At 38.3% G+C, this 19,411-nt stretch overlaps 1 protein-coding gene across 5 annotated transcripts in view; it reads right to left on the bottom strand.

The window, feature by feature from the left end:
* Positions 1-19,411, bottom strand: part of NUBPL (NUBP iron-sulfur cluster assembly factor, mitochondrial) — a 208,111-nt gene that overhangs the window by 182,081 nt on the left and 6,619 nt on the right. The window contains exon 4 of one of the 5 annotated variants that reach the window (XM_072761369.1): positions 10,215-10,371. The exons of the other annotated variants lie outside the window; for them this stretch is intronic. Within the exon in view, the coding sequence (XP_072617470.1) occupies positions 10,215-10,316 (102 nt within the window). The 5' untranslated portion in view covers positions 10,317-10,371. The remainder of the gene's footprint in view (positions 1-10,214; positions 10,372-19,411) is intronic. 5 annotated transcript variants of the gene reach the window in all.

The following is a 19,411-nucleotide window of genomic DNA, read 5'->3' as shown; positions in this document are numbered from 1 at the left end:
ATATCAGAGCCCTAACTCAAGGACTACAAGGAGAAGTAGCAGCTTTGCAGGGGATTTTGTCGAAGGCAGATGTTAGCTACTCAAGTTCCATTTATAGGGCTTGTTTCCAAGCAAATCTGTTCTTTCCTGACTTCAATTTCCTCTTTTAAAAATGACATTTGATAGACTTTCAAGATTCACAAATTTTCCTTTTTCTTTTGATTACTTATAACATCCTTTGGTAACATGAAATCAAACCCCTTTTTTCTCCCTTATAAAAACAATTTCTACTACCAGACTACTTTTACAAATATTTGATGCTCAAAACATGTATTATTTATAATAGGGAAAATTCTTTTAGAAGAATTGATATTCACAAGCTCTGTGGTATGACCACTGTAGGAACAAAACTGAGAGCTAATTAAGCTGAGCAATTCTCGTTAAATGAAGAAAAACAAGTAATATTAAGATTTGGTTCTTAAGTACTTGGTCAAATGCCTAAGAACCATGGTACCTAGGGAAAGTTCTACCCCAGGATGTTGCAAATCCTTCTTATTCCAAATATGTCCTCTACCCCATCACACCCCCACCAGAGTGGTCTGATCCTTCTTTTGAAACCTAATCCTTTGGAAAAGAAGAGACCAGCAGTCTAACTAAAAAGCCTCTCTGCTATTAAAGAAAGAAAAGAAAAACCAAGACACCAATTTTCCTCAAAATGTCCTTCCCCTGGATGAATAGCCACTCTTAGTCATGTGCAGCTGGTGTTTGCTTACAAAAATGCACCATTCATAAACAAGCCCCCTCTATCCTATTATCACTGTCATCTATTAATTTTCAACTGTCCCTACCATGGTAAAATTTCTATGCTATGTAGTTTTTGGAAATAACCACTCTTGTCAATACCCACGTCATCTTGACACAATTTTTTAAGTCCTCAGAGAACTCCTAAAATATCATAGTTTACTACCATTTTAAGACAAAGAAAGGAAGCGAATTGGCTAATAAAATAATAAGGCAACCACTTAAAACCAATGTGCTATACCAAGTAGAACATTTTTTATAAATATCAATTTTTTAAACTCTCTCACAGTTGCTTAAACCAAAATCAAGAAACCTAAAAAAGAAATGAAATTCTGGGGGACACCTGTGTGGCTCAGTGGTTGAGTATCGCCTTTGGCTCAGGTTCCTGATCCGGGGGTCCTGGGATCAAGTCCTGCACTGGGCTCTCTGCAGGGAGCCTGCTTCTGTCTCTGCCTCTGTCTCTGCCTCTGTCTGTGTCTCTTATGAATAAATAAATAAAATCTTTAAAAAAAAAAAAAAGGAAATGAAATTCTGATACATGGTACACCATGGATAAATCTTGAAAACATTATGCTAAGTGAAAGAAGCAGACACAAAATGACAAATATTGTATGATTCTGTTTATATGGTTTTGTTATACCTAGAGTAGCCAAATTCATAGAGAACAAAAGTAGAATGACAAATGCCATGGGCTGGGAATAGAGGAAAGAGGGACTCCACTATTTAATGGATACAGAATTTCAGTTTGGGATGATGAAACAGTTCTGGGGATGGATCGTGGTGATGGTTGTATAACACTGTGAATGCACTTAATGCCAATGAACTATATAAAAATGGTCAAAATATTAAATTATTTTACTATATAAAAAAACAAAAAAACAAGAAACCATCTATTTCCTTAAACATCCACATCCAATTCATCAGCAAATCCTCCTGTCTCTATCCTCAAAATATTTTTAGAACCTAAATACCACTATACCACTACACCATTGGGGATCACAGTCCAAGCTATCATCTTTAGCTTAAACTAGGCAAGTCTCCCTGCTTCTATTGTTATTCCCTTATATCTACACTCTATAATATGGCCACATCCTTTTAAAGAGTAAATTCAATCATGTCACTGCCTTGGTCAAAAATCCACCACATCATTTCTAGAAAAAGAATCCAAAATTTCCACCATAGCTCATAAGGGTTTGCGTAACAAATCCCTGACTACCGCTCCCTGGGTCCACTCTAGTCACACTGACTTTCCTGCTATTCTCTATAATAAGCCAAGTTGAGTCATCCTCAGGGCTTCTGCTTTTCCTGTGGCCCAGTTTCTCAATTCATTTAAACCTCGATTCAAATGTCTTAAGAAAGACGCTTCCTGACAACCCCATCTAAAAAAACACCTTCCATCACTTCCATCCTTACACTGCTTTACAATCTTTCACATCTCTTATTACCACCTAAAAGTATATGTGTATCTATTATATTTCTTGTACTAGAATATAAACTCAGAACATAAAAACACTAGAAAAAAACAGAAACTTAGACTTTTTTACCACTATATCTTCAGGACTCAGAAAAGTATCCAGTAAATGGTAAATACTCAGTATATACTTGAACAAATGAAAGTATATTTGTAAAAGCATTAAGTATTACACCCTTCATTTTAATTTCATACAAATAGATGTTATTAGACATTAAAGGAAATCATGTTATTTGAAATAACCAACAGGAACCCTCAACCACCCAATTTCCCACTATGCCTTTTTTTTTAAGATTTTATTTATTTGACAGAGAGAGAGAACACAAGCAGGCAGAGGGAGAGGGAGTAGCAGGCTCCCTACTGAGCAGACAGCCTGATGAAGGGTTTGATCCCAGAACTCTGGGATCATGACCTTAACTGACTGAACCATCCAGGTTCCCCCACTATACCTTTTTAATCAGAGATACCCCTTGAAAATTGAACAAATTCTTGAAGTGGAACAATGCAATCAGTGTGTCCCATAACACAAAACTCTTGGTCAATGTGAATTTTACCTCAGTTTTTTAAATTTGCTAATTTAAAAAAAAAAAAAAAGACTCTTCTATCAGCATCAGGCAATTCCTCAGATAATTTCTGCTCAGATCTTCCTCTTCTGTTCACCAGTCCCACTAAGGAAATAAGAGAGGCTAGCTAGGTTCAAACTTCTAATCACCATAAATATAAAGCCTTCCCTAACTTTAGATAGACTGGTCATTTTGGAAGACGTACTATTGAATATCTATAATATACTTAAGTATTTCAATTGCTCACAGGCACTTTTAACTTTCACATCTCTGCCATCATCATTTAAACCCCATTTCATTTGGCAATGGTATGATAAAATAATACCCATGTCTTCATTTCTATAACAAGTTCCCTTCCATCACTGAGCAGGTAAATGGAAATTTAGCATTTGCTATTCTGTTGCATATATAAGCACAAAAGCCAATAGACAAACTCACAAACCAATGGAATTATGCCCAACCAAAATGAAAATTTTCATTCATGTTTCTTGGCCAGAATACTCTTCAACTGCATAGAATATTTTAAATAGCCTAATAGAAATGACACAGGTGGCCTATTCTCTCTTTAGTAAGCTATATTTTTAATCACTTTTAAAGAAAATATATATATAAAAAATAAGATTCGATATGTTGGTCATCTTTTATTTAAGCCACCCCCAGTAGCCCAAAGGACAGAACTAGATAGAGCCTGTTCAGTTTCCATGGTGACTGGCAAAGAGCCCCATCACACTCCAGATAACATTCCAACAGATTTCAGAGCAAAGGCTGTTCCAGAGTTTGGAGAAAATTGTGTGTCTTATTCTATTCAGGAAAAATCTAAACAGAGAGCAATCCTATCTCCATGCAGGGGATCTAGACTGCTTTTAAAGACTACCTGAGTACTTTTCTACCTTAATTTAAGAATGTTACATTGTTTAAGAGCCACAGGCGGAAACCAACTTGTCATTTATTGCTCTTAGAAAATCCTAGCTTATTATCTGTCCTGACAGTAATAAAATCATCTTTTAAAGCAACAGTAGGATAGAATTCTTCCTTCCAACTCAGTTGAAAAATAGGCAGTTGTACTTTACCAAGCACTAAAGTAGAACATACTGCCTGTTCTCTTTAAGTGACCATTTAAGATTTTTATGAAAGTACAAAGGAAACTTATGTCCTTTTGGAAGACAAGAGAAGAGAGGAGAGAGACTTTCTGAAGAAGCTTCTTAAGAATAATAGCTAAAGAACTACTTAAAACAGCAATCCGTTTTCTATAAAATTGGTTGATGTGGTTAATTTGGCAAAGCATTTGAGAGGCAAAGGAGGAAGCAAGAACATGGTGAGAGGTTCAAGCTTATAATTGTTTTGTCTTATTACACCAACAATAAATAAAGACTCTTTAAAAGTTTTTCCCCTTTCATCTGAGTGCTCAGTGACCTGTTTCTGCACAGCAGTGCTGACCCTAGCCCTTTCACACAGTGCAACTGCCAAAAGTGAACTATCACATGTTCTGACCAAAAAGAAATAGGCTGTGATGAAATCTGTAACATGAGATATTTCAAGGCCAAAATTAAAACTTTAAAATGCCACAACTGAAAACAATACTATTCTGATTTCAACTTTATTCCCCTAGCCATTAATCTTATCAAAGCTTGTTTTAAATCTAATACTTGCCCCACTTCCCTAAATTTTCTGACATACAAGAATAATATTTCAAATATAAGTTTTTTGGGTTTTGTTATATATGTTTTAAATGAGATAAAATTGTTGAAGCGCAGAATGTAAACTCCCTTACTTAAAAACTTTAACAGACATTTAATAAAGTCTAGTGACTCCATCAAACCTTTGAAGAATTCCACCCAAGTGTACTCTGTTTTCAATCAACCTCACAAGCATTTAACAAATATGTATGATGGGCCAGGGAATAGTGGCAGATGATTTAAGACACAGTCCCTGACCTCATGGAAGTTATAGTTACCATCCTGGCAGGAGATAAATATATGAACCAAAAGAGGAAGAAATGACATTATTTGAAGCCACTAGGAAGACTTCATCATATAGGAAATGATAGCCAACACATGAGACCTGAAGGATGAAGAGAGGTGGCTGAGGAAGGCAAAGAATACAAAGTCAAGTATAGAGTGGAAATTTAGGTAGAGTCAACCTTGAAGAACTAAGCAATTTGGACAGAGACCCGCATGTAGTAAAAATTATCCTACAATCAATATGAGGAATTATTATTTAATTCAAGATGGGAGAGATTATGTAGATCAAGTAAGAGTTTACAGAAAACTCTCAAGTGAAAGATAGTAAAATTCTTACCAAGGTTCATGAAAATGGAGAAAATGAGATATTTCTCCAAATTAAAAAGGCCAGCACTTAGTGACTGATACACAAAAGCAGAGTGTGATTGGAGAAATGAAACACAAGGTTAATATCAAGTTATCCAAGTAAGATACCAGCAGATCTAGCATGGTAGTTTTAAAACACAGACATGTACTTTTTGATACCCCTCCCATCATGAAGCTAGGTCAATGCTTCCTCCTCCTGAATCTGGGAAGGCACAGGACTACTTCAATCCAGAATTTAGGCTGACTACTAAGGTTAGGTCAAAGGAGGCCATACAGCTTCCTCCTTATTCCCTGGGACATTAACTCTTGGAGCCCTGAGCCACTATGTAAGAAGTCAAACGACTACGCTGAGGCTGCCATGCTGTAAGGAAGCTCATGTAACATGGAAAGGCCATGAAAATGCACTCCAATCAACATTCCCAGCTGAGCTCAGCCTTCAAATCATTCCGATCCAAGTATTAAGCATACAAGTGAAGAGCCTCCAGATCTAGTCATTTGAGACTTCCTTGGTAAAGCTTCAAACACTGTGGAATAAAGATTAGCCATCCCTGCTATGTTGTGTCCAAATTCCTGTCTCACAGAATCTGTGAACATTATGGCTATTGCTTTATATCACAAACTTTAGAGTACTTTGTTATACATCGATAAGGAACTGAAATGGGTGATGGTTAACATAAAAGTGAATTATTAAAGAATATAGGAACAGAGGCTCAGAGAGAAAGATGTTCCATTTCAACCATTTAAATCTGACATATCTGCAGAATGGCTAAAATTAACAATTCAGGAAACAGATGTTGGCATGGATGCAGAGAAAGGGGAACACTCTTACACTGTTGGTAGGAATGCAAACTGGTGCAGCCACTCTGGAAAACAGTATGGAGTTTCCTCAAAAAGTTAAAAATAGGGCAGCCCCAGTGGCCCAGTGGTTTAGTGCCACCTTCAGCCTGGGGTGTGATCCTGGAGACCAAGGATCAAGTCCCACATCAGGTTCCCTGCATGGAGCCTGCTTCTCCCTCTCCCTGTGTCTCTGCCTCTCTCTCTGTGTCTGTCATGAATAAATAAATAAAATTTTTTTAAAAAGTTAAAAATAGAACTACTCTATGACCCAGCAATTGCACTACTAGGTATTTATCCAAAGGATACAAAAATGCTGATTCGAAGGAGCACATGCACCTCAATGTTTATAGTAGCACTATCAACAATAGCTAGAGTATGGAAAGAACCCAAATCTCTAAGAGATGATGGATGGATAAAGAAGAGGTGGTGTGTGTGTGTGTGTGTGTGTGTGTGTGTGTTGGAATATTACTAGGCCATCAAAGAGAATGGAGTCTTGCCATTTGCAACACCATGGATGGAACTAGAATGTATTGTGCTAAGTGAAATAAGTCAGTCAGAGAAAGACTAATACAGTATGATCTCACTTGAATGTGAAATTAAAGAAATAAAACAGATGAACATAGGGAAAGGAGAAGAAAAATAAAATAAGATAAAAACAGAGAGGGAGGCAAACCATAAGAAACTAGAGAGAAGAAACTGAGGGTTGCTGGAGCGGAAATGAATGGAGGCATGGGCTAAATGAATGATGGGTATTAAGGAGGGTACTTGTTATGATGAGCACTGGGTGTTATAGGTAATTAATGAATCACTAAATTCTACTCCTAAAATTAATACTATACTGATTGTTAACTGACCTGAATTTAAATAAAATCATGGAGAATAAAGAAAAAAATTAATTAATTAATCTGACACATCTGTAGAATACCAAATGGAGATGTTGAGTAAAATACTAAAAATAAGGATTTTAAAAGAGACAATGAAGAAGCAGTATTTGAAAACAAAGGGAGGACATGTTTGTATAAGGGAGAAAAACCAGAAAGTATGGAAATGGAATCATATGAAAAGTGAGAGAGGAAACTGAAAGGGTCAGAGAAAGAGGGAAGAATTAAGACAATAATGCTGTGAAAGCCAAACAAATAAATTCTCGAAGGTGTCAGCCCCTTTCGTCAGCAGTATCAAATGCAGTAATCAAGTAGAATCTAGAGAAAAGGAACAAATATATTTGGCAGATAGTTGGTAACTAGGAGGGGAAATTCAATAGTATGGTGATAAGAAGTCAAATTACAGAAGTTGGGAAATAAATGAGAATTGGGTAAACTGACATAGATAATGTAGGCTACTCTCTCCAGTATGAGTATGGCTATAATGGCAAATTATAGAGGGCAGAAGCTTGGGGAAAACAGGGGTAAAGAAGGTTGGCTGTTTTATTCACCAACTCAAAAAATGCATATTTATATTGTTCAGTGTGTATGAGTAAAATAAGCAAATCTACAGACCAAGGGGAAGGAATTAGTAAAGAGAAACTGATGATAACCAAGGGGAATTTATGAATCAAAGTCCAAGAAAAGGTAAGAAATGAAGGATAAAGAGTCCAGATAAAGTATCTGTCTGATATCTCTTTCTCTGAAGCAGGAGGAGACAAGAGATCATGATGACTATAAAATGATAGACTGGATGGAAGAAGAAAATAACAAATATATTACCAATGAAAATCGATTTTTCATGTGGAATGGGAGTAAAAAACTAGAATGGGATAGAAGGTAAATGGGAAAGAAACAAGACTGGAAACAAGAATCATCAAGTTTACAGTGATCCCTGTTCTGAATGGAAATAATATCCCAGGCACTCACGCTATAAATTAACTAAGATGAGGACAGAGGCAGGGCTTTTTCAATTCTGCATCCTCATGCTAAGCAGAGCACCTAGGAGATGACAGGCCTTCAATAAATGGTAGATGAATAAATGAATAAATCTATATACGAAGAAATAAGAAAAAGTAATTCGTTAGAAATCTATTCATTCTTTTCACTGATTATAAAGTGAATATCTCCCATTTATGTATCAATGTGTAGCTATCACAATTATCAAATATTTGCAAGAAAAGTCATCAATTATCGTGAATATCTCCATTTATCCTAAAAGAAATTCTGGGTTTTAGTAAAGACTTTTGCTCTAATTGCAAATACATTTTTGGAGTCTCTTTCTCCTTGGTAAATGTTAAAATTTATGAATTCAAATGCACTTGTAAAATACACTTCTTACCAAGAATTACCTTTGAATTAAAGGAAAAAAAATGATAATTTTGAAATTATTCCTTATGGATCTCTTGCCCCAGTTTCCCTCTAACTTTAAAATAATTATACTTTAAACACCCATTGTGTACCCTTCCTCCAAAAAATATTTATCATAAGAAATGTATCTGTTATATATACCACAAAACTACAATTTTAAAAAAACATTAGGAACAGGTCAATCTAAAATAGTGCATTCCCCTCACAACACTGGCATTAAAGAAAGATGAGATCCAACCTTACACACTTGAACTTAAGTAGTATACATCAGGATTTCACATATGTAATTGTGAGAAACACAGTTTCATCCATATTTAATCCAAATTCACATTGTAACTAATAATCCAGATTTCCAGATTATAATAACATGTCCAGGTTGGCATGTGGAATACTATACTGGCTAATAAAAATAGCTCTTATTAGCACTTATTATAGGTCAGACACTGTACTTTATGCTTTATATACATTATCTCCTTTAATACTTACAACCTTAGGAGATAGGTATAGGCAAAAGTCATACAGTTTCCAAGAGGTAGAGTCAGAACCAAGCCCAGTTCTGTATATCAAAAAGCTACACACGTGACCATTACCTGCTTATACACGTAACTGTTAAAGAAGAAAACCATAGTATCCTAAGTGGTGGTACATAACACATTCCAGGATCACTGAACTTTTCAAAAACTGAAACCTAAATCTTGAACTAAAACTTCCTAATTTTTCCTAACATAATCACAGAACTTCAAAGGCATAAAATAACCTTAATTACATTTAAAGGACAACTAGTGATAATTTGTGAAGAAGAGAAGTACGTCTGGACAGAGTAAGTGTAAACACATTATGTGACCTTGGAAAAAAAATATTTTAAGATAAACATCAATGAAAAAAAAACAAAAACACACTCTGAAGATAATACTGCTTCATTTTCCATCTCTAAGAGCAATTAAAATTCTAATTAATGATTCATTCTAGCACTGGAAAATAAGTAAAAACCTAAAACAAGTTTTGTGAAAATAGGTAAGTAAAACATGTATCAACTTTTATTTTGAAATATTACTTACAAAAAGCTTCTATTTAGCCACCCATACTAGAAAGCGATTTAGAACTTACCATGTATCAGCCAGTGTGCTAAGCCCTTCACATATATTATCCCATTTAAATTTTAATTATTTCATTCACTGAGGGAAAAAAGGCATAATTTAGCAGTGAACAAATTATAAACTTATCCAACACTCAGAATTTGCCATAGAAATGAAATATAAATATATGTGTATATATATATATATATATATATATATATATATATATATATATATATATAACACTTCACTTAACATGTTCCACTGTCATTACCAACATTAACCAAGAATCTACCATATACCATCACTGGACTAAGCACCTAGGATTTAAAAAAAAAAAAGGAATAAAACCAACATCATTACCCCTAAAAGGTTCACAGACTAGCATAGGAGATAAACAGATTCTTTTAAAATAATATGGAAGGTGTTAGTCTCTTCCTCAAAACATTATAGCAGAGAAAATAGCAGGAATCCTCTCACAGAAGATACACAGTAAGAGTCCGAATAAGGCAGCAACATTAAGGAATGAAATGAGAGGACAAAATCTAGAGAACTTTAAGTGGAAGAAGCAGCAGGAATAGGTGACTAATATGAAGGTGGGCAGGAATCAAATGACCCCACAGGACAAAGACAGTTATGGGATAAAAGAGTTTGGTTTTACACACAGAGTTGAATGCCTGTCAAGCATTCAAGAGGACGTCTACAGAGACAACTAGACAGACAGGTTTGGTACCCAGGAGAGAGATCCAGGCTGGTGATGAATTTGGAATCAAGGGCACATGGGTAGTAACTGGAGCAAGGGGAAAAATGAGATTAGGAGATAAAAAGTATAAAATGAGAAGACAGTTAAGTTGAATTATAAAATGCACCATCGGGATCCCTGGGTGGCGCAGCGGTTTGGCGCCTGCCTTTGGCCTGGGGCGCGATCCTGGAGACCCGGGATCGAATCCCACGTCGGGCTCCCGGTGCATGGAGCCTGCTTCTCCCTCTGCCTATGTCTCTGCTTCTCTCTCTCTCACTGTGTGCCTATCATAAATAAATAAAATTAAAAAAAAAATAAAAATAAAAAAATAAAATGCACCATCTTTTAAGAAGAAAAAAAAAAACAGTGAAAAGCCCACTAAGCCACAAAATGTCCTCCCACCCCATACCACTTCTGAAAAAACAAAACATTCTACTAAAATACGGTGAAACTATTCTATATGCTCAATTCATCCATGCAGCAAACATTTATTGTGAATTCCCAAAGTCATAAAGCACTGTGCTAACTGCTAAGGATAGCCAAGGATGAAGACAACACAATCTTTAATCATAAGAATCTAGCTAAGACAGAAGCATCTGCATAAATACGATAGGAGCACAGGATCTAGGTTGGCATTCAAATCTTGGTTCTGCCATTTACTCCCTCAGTAACCCTGGGCAAAATAGCCTCCAGGTACTTCTGCTTCCTATCTACAACAGGGATCATAATAGTATCTACTGCCATATGGTTGCTATGAAACATAAATGAGTTAAGAACTATGTCATGAGAAATAGTGCCTGACATATATTAAACGCTCCATAAATGTCAGTTACATCATTTGTTATTATAAAAATTACCAGAATGGTTGCATGGGCACAATAATCATACAAATAAATAGTGCTACTGGATTTCCCAAGACAGAAAAAGAGGAATTCAGGGAGGACTGCACTAAGCTGCCCCTTAGGGCAAAGCTGGCTCATACAGTGTCTCTGTATGAGTAAGAATGCAGCCTGCAGGGATGCCTCGCTGGCTCAGGAGGAGGTACAGCATGTGACTCTTGATCTTGTCCCAAGTCCCAAGTTGGGTCTAGAGCTTACTTTTAAAAATAATAAAGTAAAAAAAAAAAAAAAAAAAAAAAGAATGCAGCCTGCAGTTGTCTAAGAAGAGGGTAGTCTGGATTTCTGTCATCACTCAACGTCCTTGACAAGCACCCTTGTGCATAATATAATCGAGCACAGCCATCAATGGCAGCTTGGAAGACAGGGCATGTAAGGCTGAAGAAAGGTGAAGAGAATACTCCAGGAGAAATGTACAAGAAAGGCTGTAAGCTAGCAAGAACGTAGTATATCCAACCCCAAATTGGCAACTTCAAGTAACCCAGGTTGGCCAAAACACAAAGATCAGCCAGATCACTGAGGATCCTGCATACAGCAAAGGCATTCAGTAGTGACACTAAGCAAGGAGTGAAGTAATTCCAATAGTGCTTTAGTAAGAGTAATCAGGCATTATGCACTGAATGGATTTGAGCATGAGCAGGTAATGGATTTGACCACTGCAGTGGTCTGCTAGTCTGAGTTCCTCAAAGGCAGGGGACCACGTGTCCCGTTCATTTCTGTACCTTCCAAACAAAGTGCATAGGACAGAATAGGCACTCAATAACTGAAGTATAAATTAATAAATGAACCCAACAGTAAGGCTCACAGTGAGCCTTAGTGAGAGTGGGAATAGTGACAATAAAAAGATACATATTGGAAAAACATTGCAGAGACAGAAACAAGAGTATTTGCTGATGGATAAAATGTGGCCAGGATAGGGCAGAATCAATAGTTTGTAAAACTGATAAATACTACAGCATTGCTAAAAAAAAAAAAAAATTAAAAAAAAAAAAAAAAAGGGATCCCTGGGTGGCGCAGCGGTTTAGCGCCTGTCTTTGGCCCAGGGCGCGATCCTGGAGACCCGGGATCAAATCCCACGTCGGGCTCCCGGTGCATGGAGCCTGCTTCTCCCTCTGCCTGTGTCTCTGCCTCTCTCTCTATATATATAACTATCATAAAAAAAAAAATAAAAAAATTTTTTTTAAAAATACTACAGCATTGCATTACAGGTTTCTGTGAGAACCAAATACAATTATGTTCATGAAAATGCCCTATGGGGGGGGAAAAAAACTGCCTTCCCTGGAATAAAAGCTACTCATCCTGTAGCTTTTTACACCACTATATTTGATCTTGAATATATCTCATCATTTTAAGACATTTATCTTCCTTTTTTGTTCACAAGATTCTAAAACCTTCAAGAGTACACACAATGTGTCTCTCTGTTATCAAGCACAATAAAACCTTAACTGTTGTCCTAATTAGCACTTTCTCACAGAAGAAATGATTATTAAACCTAATTCATCTAAACACCACCAAAACATACACACACACACACAAATTTTTACACACTTGTATAAACACATATACCCAGACACAACACTGTCTTGTGAATGTAGTCTTAGCAGACTGTGAACTCCCACAACACATTTATTTTTCTTTATAATCCCAGGTTGTCTGGCAATGAGTGTTATAGGTACTCATTTGTTGGACTAAAATGAACTGAACTGACTTAGGAATCTTATAGAGCTTATCAATGATTTCTGGTAGTCTTTATATTTCCCTCTCCCAGTCTCAGTGCTCTTCTAACTGTTTATTAAATTTAAATACTGTAGAAGAATGAGATCCATAATATGGTTAAGAAAATGAAAAAAAGGAGACACCTGGGTGGCTCAGTCACTTAAGCAAGTTTGATTTAGGCTTACTTAGGTCAGGACCTCAGAGTTGTGAGATCAAGCCTCAAGTTGGGCTCTGAGTTGGGTGTGGAGCCTACTTAAGATTCTCTCTCTGTGGAGATCGCTGGGTGGCTCAGTGGTTTAGTGCCTACCTTTGGCCCAGGGTGTGATCCTGGAGTCCCGGGATCGAGTTCCACATCAGGCTCCCTGCATGGAACCTGCTTCTCCCTATTCCTCTCCCTCTCTCTCTCTGTCTCATGAATAAATAAATTATATATTTAAAAAAAAAATTCTCTCTCTGTGCCTCCCCATGCCCTGCCCCTCTCCCTCTCTAAAAAATAATAATAATCATAATAATAATAATAATAAAGACTGAAAAAAGAAAAATCAAAAAATTGTCAATATATATGATCTGTGGTGTGCTGGGAAATGTTTAACAAGTGGCTCCAGGTGGGGTGTGGTGTCTGATTTTCAATATTTGCCAATTTCCACGGTTTAAATACTTCCACCATGGTCTATTTTTCTGGTAGCAACATGATATCAACTAATTCCAAATTCCCAAAATTTTAACATTGGCCCTCATAAATGAGAATGTGCCAGCTCCACCAAACCACTGGATGCAATATTTAGATCCATGGTACACATGATCCCAAACTCTGCTCTGCAATATTACCTTCTACGTCCCCAAAGGAAAGTACGTAAGACAAGCAAAAGGGAAAATCCATACCCTATTCCTGTAAGGCCTTTACTTCAATCTACAAAGTAGTCTTCTTTTAAACTGGGCATATGATCCAACCCAGAAATTCCTTTTGCCTAGGCTAATGACATCTGAAATTTTCTGATCATGCACTTCAAAGCAGTAAAAAATGTTTAAGCATATATCCCCTATACATGTTAGTATATTTGTTTATAAATTACATTGTAGCTACTACATATACTATATATGTATACTAATATAAATCATAAAGCATACATAAAAACATTAATTTTAAAAGATAAAAATTAATACAAATGAAAAAAAAATTTCCCTCCCACATCCCAATGGACTATCTTACACATACCCCTGGGGTTTATATAATCTAGTTTAAACATTAATAAGATGAATATAAAAAGTAAAACGAATAGCTTCCTGGGCCTGTTTCCCTTTCCTGGATCTATATCTTCCCATCCAATGCTGAAAAGGGGCAAGCACTAACCCATGGAAAAGAAAGGAAGTAAGAATTAGCAAAGTCTTAAATAAAGTTGGCCTACAGAAAAGCAAATCAGAGACCCCTTTTACAATACAAACTCCACAGAATTAAGTCTCCCTGGGAATGAATCACTGGAAAGGCTCCAAAGACACCATCCTAACTGGAGGTTTTAACCCTATCAAGTGACATACCCTGGCCATCTATATCTACTCAGGCAAACAGAAGAGCTGGGAGGAACCATGAGTTCCCCCAAAGGACCAAACATGTCCTCCAAATAAGTGTAATATTAATAAAACCTTAATTTGGGAAATACAGGGTATAAAACAATGCCAGATATGTATAAATCATATAGAGCACATACAGCTCTTCTTTTCTATATGCAAGCTGTCCTCTGGCAGAACACAGTTTAAGCCAAACATGCTAGTTCAAACATCAAAAACACTACCTTTGCTTAAAAAAAAAAAAAAAAAAGTCAAGAAATGAAAAACAAAAAAACACTTTCATCAAGATCACAGAATACTAAAGACCTTCCTAAGGAAGATTTCACAAACATGGTGGAAAACACTTAAGGATACTAAAGGCTTCTGAAGAAATGAGCCGGGAAAAGTGTTACTGTTTTTCCTTTCTTGTTGCCAAATTCCCTGTCATACATATAAAGCACTAAAAAGATGGATCTGCCCTGAATCCTGCTCCCCAAAAGAAGAAAAAAAAGTAGAGGGCGGGGCAAGATGGCAGAAGAGTAGGGTCCCCAAGTCACCTGTCCCCACCAAATTACCTAGATAACCTTCAAATAATCCTGAAAATCTACGAATTCGGCCTGGGATTTATTTTTTTTTTTTTTTAAATTTTTTTTTTATTTTTATTTATTTATGATAGTCACAGAGAGAGAGAGAGAGGCAGAGACACAGGCAGAGGGAGAAGCAGGCTCCATGCACCGGGAGCCTGATGTGGGACTCGATCCTGGGTCTCCAGGATCGCGCCCTGGGCCAAAGGCAAGCGCCAAACCACTGCGCCACCCAGGGATCCCTCGGCCTGGGATTTAAAGAGAGAACAGCTGAAACGCTACAGTGAGAAGAATTCGTGCTTCTATCAAGGTAGGAAGACGGGGGAAAAAGAGATAAAGAAACAAAAGGTCTCCAAGGGGGAGGGGCCCCGCGAGGAGCCGGGCTGAGGCCGGGGCGAGTGTCCCCAGGACAGGAGAGCCCCGTCCCGGAGGAGCAGGAGCTGCACCAACCTTCCCCGCGGAAAGGGGCCCGCAGGGAGTTAGAGCAGGACCCAGGAGGGCGGGGATGCCCTCGGGCTCCCTGGGACACTAACAGACACCTGCGCCCAGGGGAGAGCCCGCCACACCCCCGAGCAAGCTCCCTAAAGGGCAGCAGTGCCAGCCAGAGCCTGGCTGGACCCGGGAGCAGCTCGGCGGCGGCTCAGAGGCCCGCGCAGAGGGGGCTGCATGGCCGGGAACAGGAATCCAACAGCGCAGGCCCGGGGAGCACAGGGCCCCGGGGACACAGCCTAGGATCCGGCGCTCCCCCCGGGACAGGCAGAAGTCAGGAGGGCACAGGACAGCAAGGACACTCCTGCCCCGAGCTGAGATCAGCAGCCCCGCCCCCGTGGCATACAGGCCCCTACAGACTGAGAGCTCCCTAGTTACTGCAGGAGCTGAATCCAGGGCTCCAGAGCTGGCCGCAGCCACTGTTGTTCCTCCTGGGGCCTTACCGGATAAACAACCCCCACTGAGCCTCACAGTGGCCTCACCGGATAAACAGCTTAAAAATCTTTCACTGAGCCCTGCACCAGGCAGGGGGCTGTGCAGCTCCCCCAAATACCTGAAAATCAGCACAGCAGGCCCCTCCCCCTGAAGACCAGCTAGACTGACAGGGGAAAAACAAATTATTGACCAAGCAGCCCTGGAAAGTTCCAGGGGAAGCTGAAGGATTTACAGTATAAAGAATCAGAGGACACTCCCCCTTATTTTTTGTTTTTTGATTTGTTTGCTCCCCCCTTTTTTTCTTTTTTCTTTTCTCTCTTCTTTTCTCTTTCTTTTCTTTTTTTTTTTCTTTTTCTTTCTTTCTCTTCTTTTTCTCCTTCTCCCAATACAACTGGTTTTTGGCCACTCTACACTGAGCAAAATGACTAGAAGGAAAACCTCGCCTCAAAAGAAAGAATCAGAAATGGTCCTCTATCCCACAGAGTTACAAATTTTGGATTACAATTCAATGTCAGAAAGCCAATTCAGAAGCACAATTATAAAGCTACTGGTGGCTCTAGAAAAAAGCATAAAGGACTCAAGAGACTTCATGACTGCAGAATTTAGATCTAATCAGGCAGAAATTAAAAATCATTTAAATGAGATGCAATCCAAACTAGAGGTCCTAACGACGAGGCTTAACGAGGTGGAAGAACGAGTGAGTGACATAGAAGACAAGTTGATGGCAAAGAGGGAAACTGAGGAAAAAAGAAACAAACAAAAGATAATGAGGATAGATTAAGGGAAATAAGTGACAGCCTGAGGAAGAAAAACCTACGTTTAATTGGGGTTCCCGAGGGCGCCGAAAGGGACAGAGGGCCAATATGTATTTGAACAAATCCTAGCTGAAAACTTTCCTAATCTGGGAAGGGAAACAGGCATTCAGAGCCAGGAAATAGAGAGATTCCCCCCCCCCCTAAAATCAATAAAAACCGTTCAACACCTCGACATTTAATAGTGAAACTTGCAAATTCCAAAGATAAAGAGAAGATCCTTAAAGCAACAAGAGACAAGAAGTCCCTAACTTATCTGGGGAGGAATATCAGATTAACAGCAGACCTCTCCACAGAGACCTGGCAGGCCAGAAAGGGCTGGCAGGATATATTCAGGGTCCTAAGTGAGAAGAACATGCAACCAAGAATACTTTATCCAACAAGGCTCTCATTCAAAATGGAAGGAGAGATAAAGAGCTTCCAAGACAGGCAGGAACTGAAAGAATATGTGACCACCAAACCAGCTCTGCAAAAAATTTTAAGTGGGACTCTTAAAATTCCTCTTTAAGAAGAAGTTCAGTGGGACAACCCACAAAAACAAGGACTGAATAGGTATCATGATGACACCAAACTCATATCTTAAAATAGTAACTCTGCACGTGAATGGGCTTAATGACCCCATCAAAAGGCGCAGGGTTTCAGATTGGATAAAAAAGCAGGACTCATTTATTTGCTGTCTACAAGAGATGCATTTTAGACATAAGGACACCTACAGCCTGAAAATAAAAGGTTGGAGAACCATTTACCATTCGAATGGTCCTCAAAAGAAAGCAGGGGTAGCCATCCTTATATCAGATAAACTAAAATTTATCCCGAAGACTGTAGTGAGAGATGAAGAGGGACACTATACCATACTTAAAGGATCTATCCAACAAGAGGACTTAACAATCCTCAATATATATGCCCTGAATGTGGGAGCTGCCAAATATATCAATAAATTAATAACCAAAGTTGAGACATACTTAGATAATAATACACTTATACTTGGTGACTTCAATCTAGTGCTTTCTACACTCGATAGGTCTTCTAAGCACAACATCTCCAAAGAAACGAGAGCTTTAAATGAGACACTGGACCAGATGGATTTCACAGATATCTACAGAACTTTACATCCAAACGCAAATGAATACACATTCTTCTCAATTGCACATGGAACTTTCTCCAGAATAGACCACATACTGGGTCACAAATCGGGTCTGAACCGATACCAAAAGATTAGGATCGTCCCCTGCGTATTCTCGGACCATAATGCCTTGAAATTAGAACTAAATCACAACAAGAAGTTGGGAAGGACCTCAAACACGTGGAGGTTAAGGACCATCCTGCTAAAAGATGAAAGGGTCAACCAGGGGGATCCCTGGGTGGCGCAGCGGTTTGGCGCCTGCCTTTGGCCCAGGGCGCGATCCGGGAGACCCTGGATCGAATCCCACGTCAGGCTCCCGGTGCGTGGAGCCTGCTTCTCCCTCTGCCTGTGTCTCTGTCTCTCTCTCTCTCTGTAACTATCATAAAATAAATTTAAAAAAAAAAAATTAAAAAAAAAAAAAAGAAAGGGTCAACCAGGAAATTAACGAAAAATTAAAAAGATTCATGGAAACTAATGAGAATGAAGATACAACTGTTCAAAATCTTTGGGATGCAGCAAAAGCAGACCTGAGGGGGAAATACATCGCAATACAAGCAACCATTCAAAAACTGGAAAGAACTCAAATACAAAAGCTAACCTAACACATAAAGGAGCTAGAGAAAAAACAGCAAATAGATCCTACACCCAGGAGAAGAAGAGAGTTAATAAAGATTCGAGCAGAACTCAACGAAATCGAGACCAGAAGAACTGTGGAACAGATCAACAGAACCAGGAGTTGGTTCTTTGAAAGAATTAATAAGATATATAAACCATTAGCCAGCCTTATTAAAAAGAAGAGAGAGAAGACTCATATTAATAAAATCATGAATGAGAAAGGAGAGATCATTACCAACACCAAGGAAATACAAACGATTTTAAAAACATACTATGAACAGCTATACACCAATAAATTAGGCAATCTAGAAGAAATGGACGCATTTCTGGAAAACCACAAACTACCAAAACTGCAACAGGAAGAAACAAAAAACCTGAACAGGCCAATAACCAGGGAGGAAATTGAAGCAGTCATCAAAAACCTCCCAAGACACAGAAGTCCAGGGCCAGATGGCTTCCCTGAGGAATTCTATCAAACATTTAAAGAAGAAACCATACCTATTCTACTAAAGCTGTCTGGAAAGATAGAAAGAGATGGAGTACTTCCAAACTCGTTCTATGAGGCCAGCATCACCTTAATTCCAAAACCAGACAAAGACCCCACCAAAAAGAAGAATTATAGACCAATATCCCTGATGAACATGGATGCAAAAATTCTCAACAAGATACTAGCCAATAGGATACAACAGTACATTAAGAAGATTAAGAAGATTATTCACCATAACCAAGCAGGATTTATTCCCGATGTTTATAGCGGCAATGGCCACAATAGCCAAACTGTGGAAGGAGCCTCGGTATCCATTGAAAGATGAGTGGATAAAGAAGATGTGTTTTATGTATACAATGGAATATTACTCAGCCATTAGAAATGACAAATACCCACCATTTTCTTCAACGTGGATGGAACTGGAGGGTATTATACTGAGTGAAGTAAGTCAATGGAGAAGGACAAACATTATATGTTCTCATTCATTTGGGGAATATAAATAATAGTGAAAGGGAATATAAGGGAAGGGAGAAGAAATGTGTGGGAAATATCAGAAAGGGAGACAGAACATAAACACTCCTAACTCTGGGAAACGAACTAGGGGGGGTAGAAGGGGAGGAGG

The sequence above is a fragment of the Vulpes vulpes genome, chromosome 6 (assembly GCF_048418805.1).
Source record: "Vulpes vulpes isolate BD-2025 chromosome 6, VulVul3, whole genome shotgun sequence".
NCBI classification, from domain to species: domain Eukaryota; kingdom Metazoa; phylum Chordata; class Mammalia; order Carnivora; family Canidae; genus Vulpes; species Vulpes vulpes.
This window is presented reverse-complemented; position numbering and strand designations above follow the sequence as displayed.